This window comes from Leopardus geoffroyi, chromosome B1 (assembly GCF_018350155.1).
Source record: "Leopardus geoffroyi isolate Oge1 chromosome B1, O.geoffroyi_Oge1_pat1.0, whole genome shotgun sequence".
Classification (NCBI taxonomy): Eukaryota; Metazoa; Chordata; class Mammalia; order Carnivora; family Felidae; genus Leopardus; species Leopardus geoffroyi.
In genome coordinates this window covers 101,962,646-101,978,950 of record NC_059327.1, presented here as the reverse complement: position 1 = coordinate 101,978,950, position 16,305 = coordinate 101,962,646, and the positions used below count along the sequence as shown (strand labels likewise).

At 34.1% G+C, this 16,305-nt stretch overlaps 1 protein-coding gene across 16 annotated transcripts in view; it reads left to right on the top strand.

Moving 5' to 3' along the window:
- The window catches only part of KIAA1109 (KIAA1109 ortholog), a 211,040-nt gene that overhangs the window by 105,434 nt on the left and 89,301 nt on the right, over positions 1-16,305 (top strand). For all 16 annotated transcript variants that reach the window (XM_045468446.1, XM_045468497.1, XM_045468429.1 and 13 more), the window contains 11 exons: positions 533-706; positions 1,185-1,305; positions 3,126-3,272; positions 3,617-3,744; positions 4,082-4,281; positions 7,016-7,213; positions 7,894-8,105; positions 10,648-10,799; positions 11,253-11,403; positions 11,579-11,731; positions 13,320-13,560. In XM_045468446.1, coding sequence (XP_045324402.1) covers positions 533-706; positions 1,185-1,305; positions 3,126-3,272; positions 3,617-3,744; positions 4,082-4,281; positions 7,016-7,213; positions 7,894-8,105; positions 10,648-10,799; positions 11,253-11,403; positions 11,579-11,731; positions 13,320-13,560 — 1,877 coding nt within the window. The remainder of the gene's footprint in view (positions 1-532; positions 707-1,184; positions 1,306-3,125; positions 3,273-3,616; positions 3,745-4,081; positions 4,282-7,015; positions 7,214-7,893; positions 8,106-10,647; positions 10,800-11,252; positions 11,404-11,578; positions 11,732-13,319; positions 13,561-16,305) is intronic.

Below are 16,305 nucleotides of genomic sequence, written 5' to 3'. Positions count from 1 at the left end.
AATAATATTTCATTGGCCATCATGTGTCAGGAATTGTCCAAAGCCTTGGGAAAATGAAAGAAAAAGAAGATTAATTCTGGAACTTTTTTTAAAAAATTTTATTTGTGAATTAATTACCACAAATAATGCAACTCTGTTGTCTGTCATGGCTTTGCCAACATTTATAAGCAGCCTGTAGCATTTCTGTTAGACATACTATGTTTGACATACCATAACTTGGCATATCAAAATTGGGAACTAACAAGAATTCAGTATTGTAGTTTTCATATTTTGGGAAAGCCCCATCAAATAACTATATCAACATTTTTTTTTCTTACTTGATGTATTAACCATCTTTGATCAGTTTTCATTTTTGTACCTCACCTGTCCTGTCTCTGAAAAGCATTTGGGGCATAAAATATCTAGTTCAGTTCCATGAAAATTTTAGTTGAAATAAACGTACATTTGAGTGGTCATTCATCTTAAGGAAACTTTAAGTTCTATTCTTTCTCATGATCTTTTAAATCTGTATTTTGCTTGTTAAATTGTATAGTACACCATATACTCCTCTGGAAAAGAAAACTGTTGATAACACAGATGATGAAACGTTAACAGAAGAGTGGACCCTGGATCAACCAGTCTCTCAGACCAGGACCACAGCCATAGTTGAAGTAAAAGGGACTGTTGATATTGTTCTGACTCCCCTGGTGGCTGAAGCTTTGGACAGGTATTACTTTTGTTTACAAATATAACTATTTCATAAAATTATAAGTGTATGTGATATGATTAGTGTATGTGTTAATAAAGAAGATTGTTGATGATGGCTATTTTGATTGAACAAAGATGAAAATATGTTTAAAAAGGTTTATCATTTGTTACTTTTTCAGCATAAATAATTATATTGCAATATTGTAATTATTTTATTGCATTATATTTTCTCTTTTTTACTTTGGGATGATGAGCATAAAATGTAACACCCAGGAACTAATTAGTATGTTTGATATTCTTACTAGTATCTACTTAATGAAAGGAATAAGGGGAAATAATAGATTTCAGTGTCCTGCAAGGAGCTTATAGCCCAGCAAAGGAGACAAAACTAACACGAATAAAATCTAGAGTGGAACATAATGGGCCTATTTAGATAAACTAGACTGTAGTATTAAGTGATATTTAAGTTTTTCATTTACTGTTTTTTTTTCCCTCAGATATATTGAAGCGATGGTTCATTGTGCTAGTACCCGCCATCCAGCTGCAATTGTAGATGATCTCCATGCCAAAGTCCTCAGGGAAGCTGTCCAAAATAGCAAGACTACCTTCTCAGAAAATGTAAGAACATTTTTATTCAGTGAGTGTAGCCAATTGAATACTCTTCATGTGTACGTGATATTTAAACTTGAAAAAAAAAACATGTATTAAAATTTTATTAGCCCTTTAAATTGGAATACATAGACATTTTTTTTTAAATGTTCATTTATTTATTTTGAGAGAGAGAGCATGAGGGAGGGGCCCAGACAGAGAGGGAGAGAGAAAATCTCAAGCAGGTTCTGTACTTTCAGTTCAGAGCCTGCCACGGGGCCTAATCTTATGAACTGTGAGATCATGACCCGAGCTGCAATCAAGAGTTGGAAGCTCAACCAACTGAGCCACCCAGGCACTCCAAATCCATAGACATTTCTGAATAGTCTTTGTATGTTATTGGCTCCTTAAGAGATACGATATATAACTGTACTGTGAATAAATAGCAATTAAATATTTATTAAAGTGTTTAGCTTTATTTTTTCTTTTATATCAGAAGTAACTTAATTCTAAGCCTTTCCTAAAGAACTTTGGTCCTAAGTGAATGAGCAAACACTTGTCAGGCTGGTACATTGATTTTCTAAGAATGCAAAGCTGCATATTGACTTTTCTCTGTGATTAGATAACTTGTGTCTTAATATTTTTGAGATTATTTTTATTTTATTTTTTTAGAGAGCGAGAAAGCCTGCATGCATGGGCACACATGCACAAGTGGGGGAGGGGCAGAGGGAAAGAGAGAATCTTTTTTTAAAAAATACTTTAAAGTTTATTTATTTATTTAAAAAATTATTATTATTTATTTATTATTTTATTTATTTATTTATTATTTTATTTATTTATTTATTATTTATTATTTTTGAGACAGAGAGAGACAGAGCATGAACGGGGGAGGGTCAGAGAGAGGGAGACACAGAATCTGAAACAGGCTCCAGGCTCTGAGCTGTCAGCACAGAGCCCGATGCGGGGCTCGAACTCACGGACTGTGAGATCATGACCTGAGCCTAAGTCGGCCGCTTAACCGACTGAGCCACCCAGGCGCCCGTAAATTTTATTTATTTTAAGAGAGAGCATGAGCAGGAGAAGGAAGGAGAGGGAGAGAGAGAATCCCAAGTAGTTTCTGCACTGTCGGTGCAGAGCCCAATACGGGCCTTGATTTTACAAGCCTATGAAATCATGACCTGAGCTGAAATCAAGAGTCGGTCGCTTAATGGATTGAGCTACCCAGGTGCCCCAAGATTATTTTTGTTCACTTCAGTGAATTAAGTCATCATCTCCTGGTGTGTGATATTCTACTTATGTTGTAGTTCTAGCCACTGAGCCAGTTTCTTAGCAGTCATATTATGGTGATTCTCCATTTGACTTTCAAATTTATCTGGGTCATATTTGGGCTAGAGACTAGAGGCAAGATAAAGTGAGGTTGGTTATTTTTAATGATCCAGTTATTCAAAACATATTGGCATTTCATGTGACAGGTAGTTAGGGTATGAATGTACATCAAAAGAAATTTGAAAATATCCTCAGCCCGTAAGGAGCCATTTATCAAAAACCAAATCTGTTCTTAAATTAATACATTTTACTGATTCTAAAATAATACCTATTGCCATTTTTTTTGTGTTTCTCTGTAGGGTGTTTTCACTTTATTTTATATCACTTCTCTTCAGCCCTGAAGCTGCTAGTAGTGTTGCTAGCTTTTCTAAGGTTTGGACTTTAAGAGTGTGGGTGCTAAAGTGGATGGCAGCTGGCATATATAGATGGGCATAAAGGAGCACATTGGATAAACAAGTTGCAATTGTGGATGATGTGGAAATTATGAAAGTTCTCTGAAGTAATAATTCTACTTTAATCTCTAGCTATCTTCCAAACAAGATGTTAGAGGAACAAAAACTGAACATACTACCATAGGAACTACTAACCAAGGACAAGCACAGACAAATCTTATGATGAAGCAAGATAATGTAACAATTAAAGGTCTTCAGGCTAATGTTAGCATACCAAAGGTAACAATTTAAAAATTTTTCCAGAAAGAGGAAAACATTTTGGTGGGTTTTATCCTTTGTATTTACTAAGCTGAATGGTGGTAGAATAGATTATATCAAAAATATATATTTTATTTTTTGATGATCTAATGGAAAAATTAATATAGTTTACTTAATCGGAATATGGGGTAATATTTTTAAAATATTCCACATCCATCCAATAAGAATTGAATTATGATTATGATAGTCTATCAGACACATACATACATAATTCTTAACAGTAGTTTTTCAGTTTCTTGTATATTTTATGTTTAACTGATAATTTTTAAGTTTTTAACTCTGAAATTTATGACATTTTGTGTTAGGTAAACTTATGTTTGTTACAAGCCTCTGTGGAAGAATCTCCAAGTACAGCTCCTAATAAAAGCGTAACTCATGTTTCTCTAGTAGCATTGTGTTTTGACAGAATTGCTACACAAGTTCGTATGAACAGGTAAGATTTATTAATTTGAGCCATAATTTTCTTGTTGGATGTAAAAGCAAGAAACAATCATCATTTTAATATATTTCTGAAAACTGGTGCTAATACTCAAAATTTGTATTGGAATTTCAAATATCACTTTATAGATATGCAAAGTAGGTTTTTAAAAGTTCATACTGTTTTTACACATACTATTTTTCAGTAAACACTGAAAAACTTGTTATGAATATTGGTTTAATTAAAACAGTGGAATTAAAAAAAAGCATTTATTAAATGTTTTTACTGAACTATATTGTTTACATGTTAACTGTCATACTTCTTTTTTTTTTTTTTTTCTTTTTCCATAAAGAGGTGTGGTTGAAGAGACTTCAAACAATGCAGAGCCTGGTAGAACATCAAATTTTGATAGGTATGTCCATGCCACTAAGATGCAGCCTCAGTCATCTGGATCTCTCAGATCAAATGCTGGAGCAGAAAAAGGCAAAGAAATTGCAGCCAAGTTAAATATTCATCGAGTTCATGGGCAACTTAGGGGTCTTGATACAACAGGTAGGACTCTACAACAGATATTTTTCTTTGACATGTATAAATGTAAGAAGAATTTGCAAAAGGAAACATGATTTTTAAAAATATTGCTACAATTTGAGTATTTTATAAGAGAAAGGTATTTCTGCATATATTGAACACATGGTATTTAATTGTTTAGTTACTTGTGTTCTATGACAGTGGAAGGTAAACTGTGGTAGGAAAGTAAGTGGTATGGCCCAAATTAGGAACTGCTTCTGTCTCCTCTCTTTTTTCTTCATAGTATCTGCTGGCTCATTATAAAACAGAGAGTATGATCTTTATCATCTTTCTTACTTTTTAATCATTCTGTTGGCACAACTTCATTAAAAAGAATTAATTGCAAGGGGCACCTTTGTGGCTCAGTTGGTTAAGCGTCCCATTCTTGATTTCGGCTCAGGTCATGATCTCGCAGTTTGTGAGTTTAAGCCCGTCAGGCTCTTTGCTGACAGTGCAGAGCCTGTTGGGATTCTCTATCTCCCTCTCTCTCTGCCCCTCCCCTGCTCACTTCTCTCTGTCTCTCTCTCAAAAGTAAATAAGTAAATGTAAAAGATTATTCTTATATATCAAAAAGAATTAATTGCAATATCAAAAGCTGTTAGTCAAATCTATAAAATATAGTAGCAATAAGAACAATAGCTGTGTCTCTTAAAGTCCCTCTTGAGGTGAAAAACTAGAGATGTTACATACCCTTTTAATATTTTTGATGTAATTTAGTGCATAGCTCATTTTATTTTTTTTAATTTTTTTTAACGTTTATTTATTTTTGAGACAGAGAGAGACAGAGCATGAATGGGGGAGGGTCAGCGAGAGAGGGAGACACAGAATCCGAAACAGGCTCCAGGCTCTGAGCGGTCAGCACAGAGCCCGATGTGGGGCTCGAACTCACGGACCGCGAGATCATGACCTGAGCTGAAGTCAGACGCTTAACCGACTGAGCCACCCAGGCGCCCCTACATAGCTCATTTTAAAGGCTTCAGTGATCTCAGATTGTCAGAGATTCAATCTAGAAAAAAATGGAATTTGTCACTCTTACTTGAGATGATTGCTATGTTCAAATCTACGTATAGGACAGGTGACCAATCCTGAATGAACAAATGATTACCTTGAGTTTGCTCATTGTATTCTGTGAGCTCTGAAGTTTCCATGATTCTTGTATATATCCTGGGTCTGTGTAACTGCTGTGGCTTTCTCAAAGCTTATCTCACCATCCTTGTGTTTGAGGGCAAAGCATTTTGAGGATTCCAAATAAAAAGACTTTTCATGGCTGCCTGAGATCTATTGTCCTAGAGCTGGTACAAAATATAGTGGCTTAAATATAAAAAGGCTTAGTTTGCACTGGTAACCAGTTTGCACTTGGGTGTTGTAGAGACTGTAGGAAGTAATTAAATGGAATTTTAAAAGGCACACTATGTAGAAAAAAGTCATTAAAGACAAAACATAGTGTAAAAAAGCGTATGTAAAAAACATAATGTTAAAAAAAATGTAGTTGTCTTTATATGTGCATAAGATATCTGTGAAAGGATTCTCAATAATCTAATGACATTTGTTACCTAAAGGGAGGGGAGGTGGATGTCCGAGTGTGGTATTGGAGCTTTTCATTGCATACCCTTTCACACATTTTGGATCTTTGATTTATTCAAGTAATTACCTAATCCAAAAATTTCAGTAAAATTTAAGTGAAATTCTCACCTTATATCATACATCAGAATAAGTTCATGGAATTAAAGGCAAATATGAAAAAAATAAATAATGGAAAAACATAGAAAAATGTAAGTGAACGTTTAGTCTCTGACAAGGGAAGACTTTCTAATCGTAAGTGCAAAATACAGTGTTTTCGTATGATGGGATGTTATGTAATAATTAAAATAGTATCTTTGAAGAATTTTTAATGCCCTCAGGAATTTATCATGGTTTGCTGTTACTTGAAATGTGGGAACCAAAGCTGGTTTGTAAAATAATCTCTAAAATGCTAGAAAGAAATTTAATTCAAATGTAAACAAGTTTATCTCTGAGTGCTAAATTTACATGTTTTTTTTTAAACCTTTTTTTTTTTTTCCTTTTCTCTCTTAGCTGTAATCACAGAAAGAAATGAACAAAGTAAACTAAAAGCCTTTGCCAGGCATGCAGGATGTTAGTTTCCATATTGCATATTGTAAGCAGTGGAATTATTATGGCAATGTCTGTTATGAATTGTAATTATATAAAATGTGTTACCATAAAGTAATCTTTTAGTAAAAGCTGTAATTTTCCTATTTTCTAATGTTTTTCCTAAAGCTGGGTAATTAATTAAAATAATTTTTTTTTGTGACACAATGAGAAATTTTTTTTTTAACATGAGAACATAATTAAAATAATTTTTTTTTTGTAACTTGATGATGTAAAAATAGTTTACCATGAAACTGAATTATTCAGGAGCTATTTAACTTTAGATTTTTAGAGTGTCCTATAATCTTTCAGAAATGAATTCATTCTGCCTCTGAGCAATTATTTGTTAACTGTGGAATCCCTTTTCCTCCCTTTTACTTTAGTGAGATTCTGGCACTTTTTAAGTAGTAAGATATTAGGCATTATTTTAGAAGTTGGTTGGTTCATTTATTTTTCTTTTTGACAGAGTATTAAGATATCTTTTTAAGATATGCCGAATGTTTCTTTTTTTTTTTTAAATACAAACCTCTCTGTCTTTAAAAATGGTCGTCTTGTTCTCTTTTCATAATAGATATTGGTACCTGTGCCATCACTGCTATTCCTTTTGAGAAATCCAAAGTTTTATTTACTCTTGAAGAGTTGGATGAGTTTACTTTTGTGGATGAAACTGATCAGCAAGCTGTTCCAGATGTGACTCGCATAGGTCCCAGCCAAGAAAAATGGGGTTGGATAATGTTTGAATGTGGACTTGAAAATTTAACCATAAAAGGCAAGCATTCTTAAAAAATTCTGCTTAAACGAGGGACAAATTGGCCCCATGTTGCTGAAATGTTTTGAATGATTGTGATTTTTAATAACCTGAATCAGCATATTTAAGCAGAAAGTTTGGTATGTGGGACTTTTTACCAGGGTGGGTGCTCCATCCCAATTGCATAAGTGGAACTTTCCCTTCGTTGTGTGATTCAAAACTAACAGAGCATGTAGACATACAAAGCATCAGTGGTTGAACAGAAAAATCTGTGGTTCAGAAAAAATTTTTGAATAAAATATAAAGCCACCCAGCTTTTGAAAGTTTGTGTCTTTGGAAACTGGATTTTTGATTAGTGGAGATTTGCAGGATGAAAATACAGTAAATCCTTTATTCAGCGAGACACACTGACTTACAGTTACATTTGTTTTCTTTTATATTACTGAATAATATACAAAAAAAGGGAAGGCTGAGTTGTATATAAGACTTTAGGTTTAGTCATGTATGATAGTAATTTTATATGCCTACAATTCTTTATCTGATAATCTAATCTTTTGTGACTTTTATGGATAAGGACAAGTTTTGATGAGAAAGAATATCTTCATGAATTTTTATTTTTTGTTTTTATCTTTATGGATACTGTAAAGTACAGCATTTACACACCTACCATTTTTAATAAATATATTCTTTCATTTTTAAAGGAGGAAGACAATCTGGTGCTGTTTTATATAATACATTTGGAATTATGGGTAAAGCTAGTGTCACAGAAAGAGGTGGAGTGCTGACATCCAATAATTCTTCTGATTCTCCAACTGGCAGTGGCTATAATACTGATGTTTCTGATGATAATCTTCCTTGTGATCGAATAAGTCCTTCTTCAGACTTAAATGGAAATTCTGTTTCAGATGAACAAGTTGGTGAATTTTTAATAGTAATAGCGCTTTGAAAAATAACAGAAAACTGCACACCCAATTCAGAGTTAATTTCTGGAGTATATTTGCTTGTCTTTCCATATTTTAGATTTTGCTTAAATAGTAATCAAAGTATTTTGGTGATTATATACTACTACTAGAGTGTAAGTTCTGAAATGTAGGTACCATACCATAGATCTGTTTGTATCTGCTGTAGTGCTTTGCTTTATACCTTGCTCATATTAGGCACTTAATATTTGTTGAATTATTAAATTAATAGAATATCAGAAGAGTAGTCATTGTTTTTATGTTGTTTCAAGGATTTTATATGCAATTCATTTATTGTTTTTATAATGGTAGAATGTCATAATGAATAACAGCAATAATGAAAATATTCAAAATTCTAGATTATAGAAGAGTTGTACCAGTGATTGGTGCAAGTTATTTCATCTCCGAAGTTTCTTCATCTGTATAGTATTATAATGATATTGACCTTCTAATTTGTTAAGATTAAAGGAGATAATACATATGAAAGGTTTAACTCAGTGTCTGGCACATAGTAAGAACTTGATAGATGTTGTTTTTAAACACATATATACATATACTTCTAATCATTTGAAAATTAGACCAGTTGAAGAGGAAAGAAACCACCTTTTAAGAAATGTCATGGATATCCAGTATCCATTGGCATAATAAGCTCTGAACCCCAGGTTTCTAGGAATTTAGATTTGAAACATTTATTTTGATTTGAGGCATAGTTCAAGAGTTTAATCACAGTTTTCTTGTGAGGTCTTTGGAAGTATTTGAATGGTGGTTGGGAATTAGCACTTTAATTAAGGAAATTAAAAAATCCAATAGGTTCTCACTGGACAAAAGAACTGGGAAAAACCAGCTGTGCTCTCTTTGTCCTTCTATCCTGCTAATATACTTGACAGAAACTCAGGTGTCTTCCTTGATCTCTCTGATCCTACTCTCCTTGCTGAGTATTTCTAAATTTTGTAACATTGCTTACTTTGGCTTCTCTGACTTTTGCTGGTCCATGTCCTTATTCACTTCTTTGTCCTTAAATGTGGGTGTTCACCCCACGTTCTCTTTTTGGCTACTTTGCTTTTTTTGCTATTTGTCCACTCCCTGATTTATTTCATTTCCTAGTCCTGCTCCATAATTTGATGACACTACTCTTGCCCATCAGTTATGCTTTTAGCACTAACCCTTCACCTGAGCTCCCGAATTACATGCATTGGCCTTTAGCTGTCATCAGTTACACATACCATAGGTGCCCAAAATTCAGTCAACCTAAATCTAAGTGTATTACTGCTTTGCTTCACATATTATTATAATTAGTTGCTTATTACCTACAAGCTCCCTTCCCTTTTTAAAGTTTGAGTTCCTGAAGACTTTCTTCTCACAGCCTTGTCTGAAACCCACAGGTCAGGTGTATTTGAGAATTCAGACTTTTTTTCCTTTAAGAGAAAGGTAATAACTGTGTGTGGTTTATATGTTACACAAACGCCTAGTGGAATCTGAGATAGCACTGTGTCTTGAAGTATTTAAATACTTATGTAGCACAACATTAATAAAAATGCCAAATGGGATAAATAGCCCATCACCAGTTCAGATCAAATTTTGTTGCCACATTTACACAGAAATATTTAGATTTTTCAGAACATTGTAATTTTAGAATTGCAGATAAGGAATGTCGACTTATATTTAGTGCCTTGTAACTTTAAAATTACTGTTGCCTATGGCTCAAGTTGTTTTTTTAGCACTTAGGATGCAAACTATTTTGTGGATACTCTAGATTCCTTAATCATCCCACAAGAAAATGTCAGTCTTTTATTCATCTTGATCACAAGTGAATCAGAGAGCTATAAGTAGACATTACAGGCTGTAGACTTTTTTGTTTCCTTAATATTATTCTTACCTCCTTGCATTCTAAAGAGTGGTGATTATACATTTAAAAAATACTCCTCTATTTCTTCATACTGATTCAGACTGCTAGCATATAAGATAACTCAGAATTTTTGATTGTAGGGTGTTATTTATTTGAACATGGACTACACTACTATTTTTATGGCACTTTATTTGGAAGTTAAAAGTATTTTGTTAAACTGGAATGGAAAATAGGTTGTGGTGGGAAGCAGAAGACCTTAATTCTATCACTCATTCTCCTACTTAATATTGTATGACCTTTTGGCAAATCACCAAACCTCTTTCTCTCACTTTCTTCACGTGGAAAAAATAACAGTTAAACATCTCTAAACAAATGTGATTGAATGAAGTGATCATGAGAAACCCTTCAGTTCTAAGATCTCTTGATTTATGGTTTGTTACAGTGCAGTGGCTTCTCAGACTATGCTCCTTGGAGCTTCAAGGGTCTCTAGATATTTCTCAGAATCAGGCTGAGCAGGGTTTATGTTACCTGTTTTATATAAAGGTGTTATCTGTAGAACTTGCTTTGTTGGGAAGATTTTGTGCTTAAAACATTAACCTTTGCACTAGTGATTTTAAGGAGCTAAGTTTTTGGTTTTTGAATTTATGTAGGATGAAGGAGTTGAATCTGATGATTTGAAAAAAGATCTACCTCTGATGCCTCCACCTCCAGATTCATGTAGCATGAAGTTGACCATCAAGGAAATATGGTTTAGTTTTGCAGCTCCCACCAATGTGAGATCTCCTACACATTCATTTTCTAGGTAAAAAGTTTTTAAAATGTAGTACTATTCCTTGATGTTACTTTACTTTAAATAACACAAAATTCTGTCTCATGTTTTTTAAATTATTTTTCTGATATATCTAGCATTAGGGTTGCCACTTTCTTACCATATTTCCTACTTTCATGGTTTCTATAGACCTTATTCTTCTCTTGTTTGACTCTTTTTCTTTTCTAGGGCTTTAGTTTTACTTTTATATGTCACCTCACCATGAACTTCTTACTTTCACCTCTAATAGGTTTTAATATTTTTCTTTTTTTCCTATTATCTGTTCTTGGCATTTCTACTTATATGTTCATAATGTATCTGGTAACCAAAAGGAAAAGAAATTTTGCCTAAGTAAAATAGCCACTAAGTATAGTAAGTATGGATTATTGTTTGAAATACAAATCTTGACACTTGTTTTTGTAATTTTTTTTTTTTTAATATTCAAAGGCAGCTGAACCTTTTAAGCACTGCAACTCCAGCTGTTGGTGCATGGCTTGTTCCCATTGATCAACTCAAATCATCCTTAAACAAATTAGAAACTGAGGGCACCTTGAGAATTTGTGCTGTTATGGGATGCATAATGACAGAAGCATTAGAGGTATGTCTTTCAACAATACAAGGTATCATACAGAATTTATTATTGAACATGATCCCTTATTGTTCATCATTGTTGGAAAACATCAGACCTGCAAGTTCTTGATTACTAGATATCTTCTATTTGCACTGTCTTTGATTTATATAACTCTAAATCTGTTGTTTTTGCTTTGTTTCAGAATAAAAGTGTACATTTTCCGCTGAGAAGTAAATACAACAGACTTACAAAAGTTGCACGTTTTCTCCAAGAAAATCCTTCATGTTTGCTGTGCAATATACTACATCACTACCTGCACCAGGCAAATTACTCCATCATTGATGATGCTACAATGGTGAGTTATGGAAACCATATGTGAAACCATAGGTTAGTTTTAAAGAAGCCTCTATTCTTTAGAGGAGCCATTCATTGATCCATGGGGTTTGAGATGTGGATGAGAAGTCTAGAGGAGAAATACAATTAGAAATACTGGCTTATAGACAACAGTGGGCTCAGATGAATGATTTGGGAGTTGCCAACATGAAAGTGTTAGAAGCTGTAGATGAAAACTTCTAGATGGATGAAACTTCTAGGGATGATGGCGTGTTGAGGGAGAAACTGGTCCAGAATGGATCCCTGAAGAATACCAAAATTAAAGTGGGGTGGCGAGAGGGTGGGTAGAGCTACACAGAATGCTGAGGAGGGAAAGTAACAGGTAGGAGAATCAGGAATAAATGCCTTAGAAGCCAAAGGTTTAAAGAATTTCAAGCAAAAAGTAATCACCAGCATCAGATTTAACAGAAATGTTTAATAAAATAGGGGCTAATTAATGGTTAAGGGGAGAATGTATAATAATACAAAATAAATACAATATATGTCTGCCTCTAGAAAAGCACTACAACTTTAGGTCAATAGAAAATGCATGAGAAGTTTAGCCAAATTAGGGATCATTCTATCAGTATTTATTAATGATAACCTCCAATGAGAGAATCTCTAGTAAATGATGGATTTGAAAAAGGTACTTAGACCTGACACTAGTATAGTGCTTTCTACTCCTACCCTGGAAATTGAAGGCTGGAGGTCCACAGTGCAAGGCTAGCTTGCCCATCTACTCATAGGCAGAGACACTGGAACTGAAATGCCACCAGACATTTCTCATGTATGGATGCTTTGCCAAGATATGCTTTTTATGTAAGAGGAAGAAGCACAAGATGGGTCTCCTTACTTGAGTCTAAGAATTAAAGGACAGGCTAAGAGATCTGATGTTCCTCAGAAAGCAAGTGAGGTGATTTCTGCTGTCTAATAAATGTCTGTCTTCAATCAGAGCATTTCTCCCAACACAAGGAATTACAAGAAAGGGGATGGAGAGGAGTTGGATGTTTTCCTCTTAGGAAATTAGGAATTAGCCAAATTTTCTTTCTTAAAATCATCACCATGTGGAATAAAGTATATTCTAAATTATGTAATTGTTACTGATAATACCTTTAACTTTGAAAGCAGTTACAAATTCAACTGTGTTCAGCATTTAACCATAGTAATTTATTTATTTTTAATGTTAAAATAGTGGTTACCTAATCTTTGAAGGGAATAATTTCATTCTGTTTGTTTAATGAATATTCCAGGTAGCTCAGAATACATTTGATTTCCTCAATTGAGTAAAAAAGGTACAGTGGACTGAATGCTTCTTAAGGAGAATCCCAATTTTGCGCCTCATGTTTAGCTTCTTATTCACCTGGTAATGTGTTATGACAGAAAGATGCAATGTTGTATTTAGAGAATGAGTTCTATAGTTAGCTTGAAATGATCTCTTTTGTAACCTTGAGCAAATTATAACACACAAATTCTAGCTTCTTCATCTCTAAATGGGAGTTATGGGGTTTAAATGAATAAATGTATGCAAAGCACTTAAATAGTAACTTACTATTAAATCATTATTGTTACAGAGTGATGGACTTCCTGCGTTGGTAACTTTAAAGAAAGGTTTAGTTGCACTGGCAAGGCAGTGGATGAAGTTTATTGTGGTGACACCAGCCTTTAAAGGAGTTAGCTTACATCGACCAGCTCAGCCCCTCAAACCTCAATCAGCTGTGGATCACGAAAATGAAGATGGACTTGGGCTGGACAATGGAGGTGGTCTTCAAAGTGACACCAGTGCTGATGGAGCAGAATTTGAATTTGATGCAGGTAATCTGTAAATATTTTAGTTAGATATTACACCTTGGTAACATAGTATATGTGATAATTTTAATCATTTGTGTGCCAAAATTTGAAATTGTCATGGCTTAATTACATAAGTATGGTTTGTATTAGTCCAAATAAATGATGATAATATTGGAATCTTTATACTGACTTTTGAGTTTTATATTTAATTTCATAAAATACGATAGACTTCTCCTAATCTATCCAGTACAATAACGGACATCTTTGCATAGCTAGAATGTTTTGCGTGAAGTACATTAACTTTCTTTTAAAATTTACATTTGTATTTGTTCATTGTCTTGTCTATGACATAGTCTTTTAAAGAAGCCTTTGACTTTTACCTGGTGCCTGGTTGATTATGTATTTATGTAATGTTTAGAGTCATGCTTTCAGCCTGTAATTTTATCAGCATAATGGCTGTGCCAGAACACAGACAGTAGATATGCTTTTCAAAATTATATGTGCACACTTTAATGCTTTTTCAGAGGTTTTCTTTTGTTATCATGACATGTCATTTTCAATTGTACTGAATTATCATATAATATTTTGAAAAAAATATTACAAGTACCATGGAAAAGGACAGTAGCCTTAAAATTAGAGCTTTCAGAACATTGATGTATCAAAAATCTCCCAACAAACAAAAGTCCTGGGCCAGATGGCTTCTCAAATTCTACCAGACATTTAAACAAGATTTAATACCTAGTCTTCTCAAACTATTCCAGAAAATATGAATGGAAGGAAAACTTCCAAACTCATTCTGCCAGGCCAAGCATTACCTTGATCCAAAACCAGACGAGGATCCCGCTAAAAAGGAGAATTACAGGTCAATATCCCTGATGAACCCAGATGCAAAAATTCTCAACAAGATACTAGCAAATCAAATCCAGCAGTACCTTAAAGGAATTATTTACCATTATCAAGTGGGATTTAATCCTGGGCTGCAGGGGTGGTTCAATATTTGCAAATCAATCAATGTGATACACCACATTAATAAAAGAAAGGGTAAGAACCATGACCCTTTCAATGGATTCAGAAAAAGCATTTGACAAAATATAGCATCTGTTCCGGATAAAAGCCCTCAATAAAGTAGGTATAGACGGAACATACCTCAACATCATAAAGGGCATATACAAAGACCCACAGCTAATACCATCCTTAATGAGGAAAACGGAGAGCTTTTCCTCTAAGGTCAGGAACAAAACAGAGGTGTCCACTCTCACCATTACTATTTAACATAGTACTGGAAATCTTAGCCTCAGCAATCAGACAACCAAAGGAAATAAAAAGCGTCCAAATCAGCCATGAAGAAGTCAAACTTTCACCATTTGCAGATGACATGATATGCTATGTAGAAAATCTGAAAGACTCCACCAAAAAAATTGCTAGAACACATAAATTCAGCAAAGTTCAGGACACAAAATTTATGTACAGAAATCGGTTGCATTTCTATACACCAATAATAACACAGCAGAAAAAGAAATCAAGGGATCAGTCTCCAAAGTTGCTCCAGAAACTGTAAGATACCTATGAATAAACCTAACTAAAGAGTCAAGAGATCTGTACTCTGAGAACTGTAGAACACATATGAAAGAAATTGAAGAGGACACAAAGAAATGGAAAAACATCCCATGCTCATGAATTGGAAGAATAAGTATTGTTAAAATGGCAGTACTACCCAAAGCAATCTGTGCATTTAATGCAATCCCTATCAAAATACCACCAGCATCTAGATTAAAATACTAGAATAAATAATCCTAAAATTTGTATGGAATCACAAAAGACCCTGAACAGCCAAAGCAATCCTGAAAAAGAATAGGAGAGCTGGAAGCATCACAATTCCAGACTTAAAGCTGTATTAAAAAGCTATAATCATCAAGACAGTATGGTACTGGCACAAAAGCAGACACTTAGATCAATGGAACAGAATTGAAAACCAAGAAAGGGACCCACAACTATATGGTCAACTAATCTTCAACAAAGCAGGAAAGAATATCCAATGGGGAAAAGACAGTCTCTTTAACAAATGGTGTTAGGAAACCTGGACAGCAACATGCAGAAGAATGAACCTGGACCACTGTCTTACACCATACACAAAAATAAATTCAAAATGCATGAAAGACCTAAAGGTGAGACAGGAAACCATCAAAATCCTAGAGAAGAGAACAGGCAGCAGTCTTTTTGACGTTGGCTGGAGCAACTTCTTACTAGAGATGTCACTAGAGACAAGGGAAACAAAAGCAAAAATGAACTATTGGGATCTCAGCAAAATGAAAAGCTTTTACACAACAAAGGAAACATCACCAAAATGAAAAGGTAGCTTATAGAATGGGAGAAGACATTTGCAAATGACATATCTGATAAAAGGTTAGTGTCCAAAATGTATACAGAACTGATCAAACTTCACACTGAAAAAACAGATAATAGACATTTTTTCAAAGAAGACATCCAGATGGCTAACATACACATGAAAAGATGCTCAACATTACTCATCATCAGGGAAATACAAATCAAAACCATGATGACATACCACTTCTCACCTGTTAGAATGGCTAAAATTAACAACAGAAGAAACAACAGATGTTGGTGAGGATGTGGAGAAAGGGAAACCCTCTTGCACTATTGGTGGGAATGCAAACTGGTGCAACCACTGTGGAAGACAGTATGGAGGTTCCTCAAAAAGTTAAAAACAGAACTACCCTACAACCCAAGCAATAGCACTACAGATTCGAA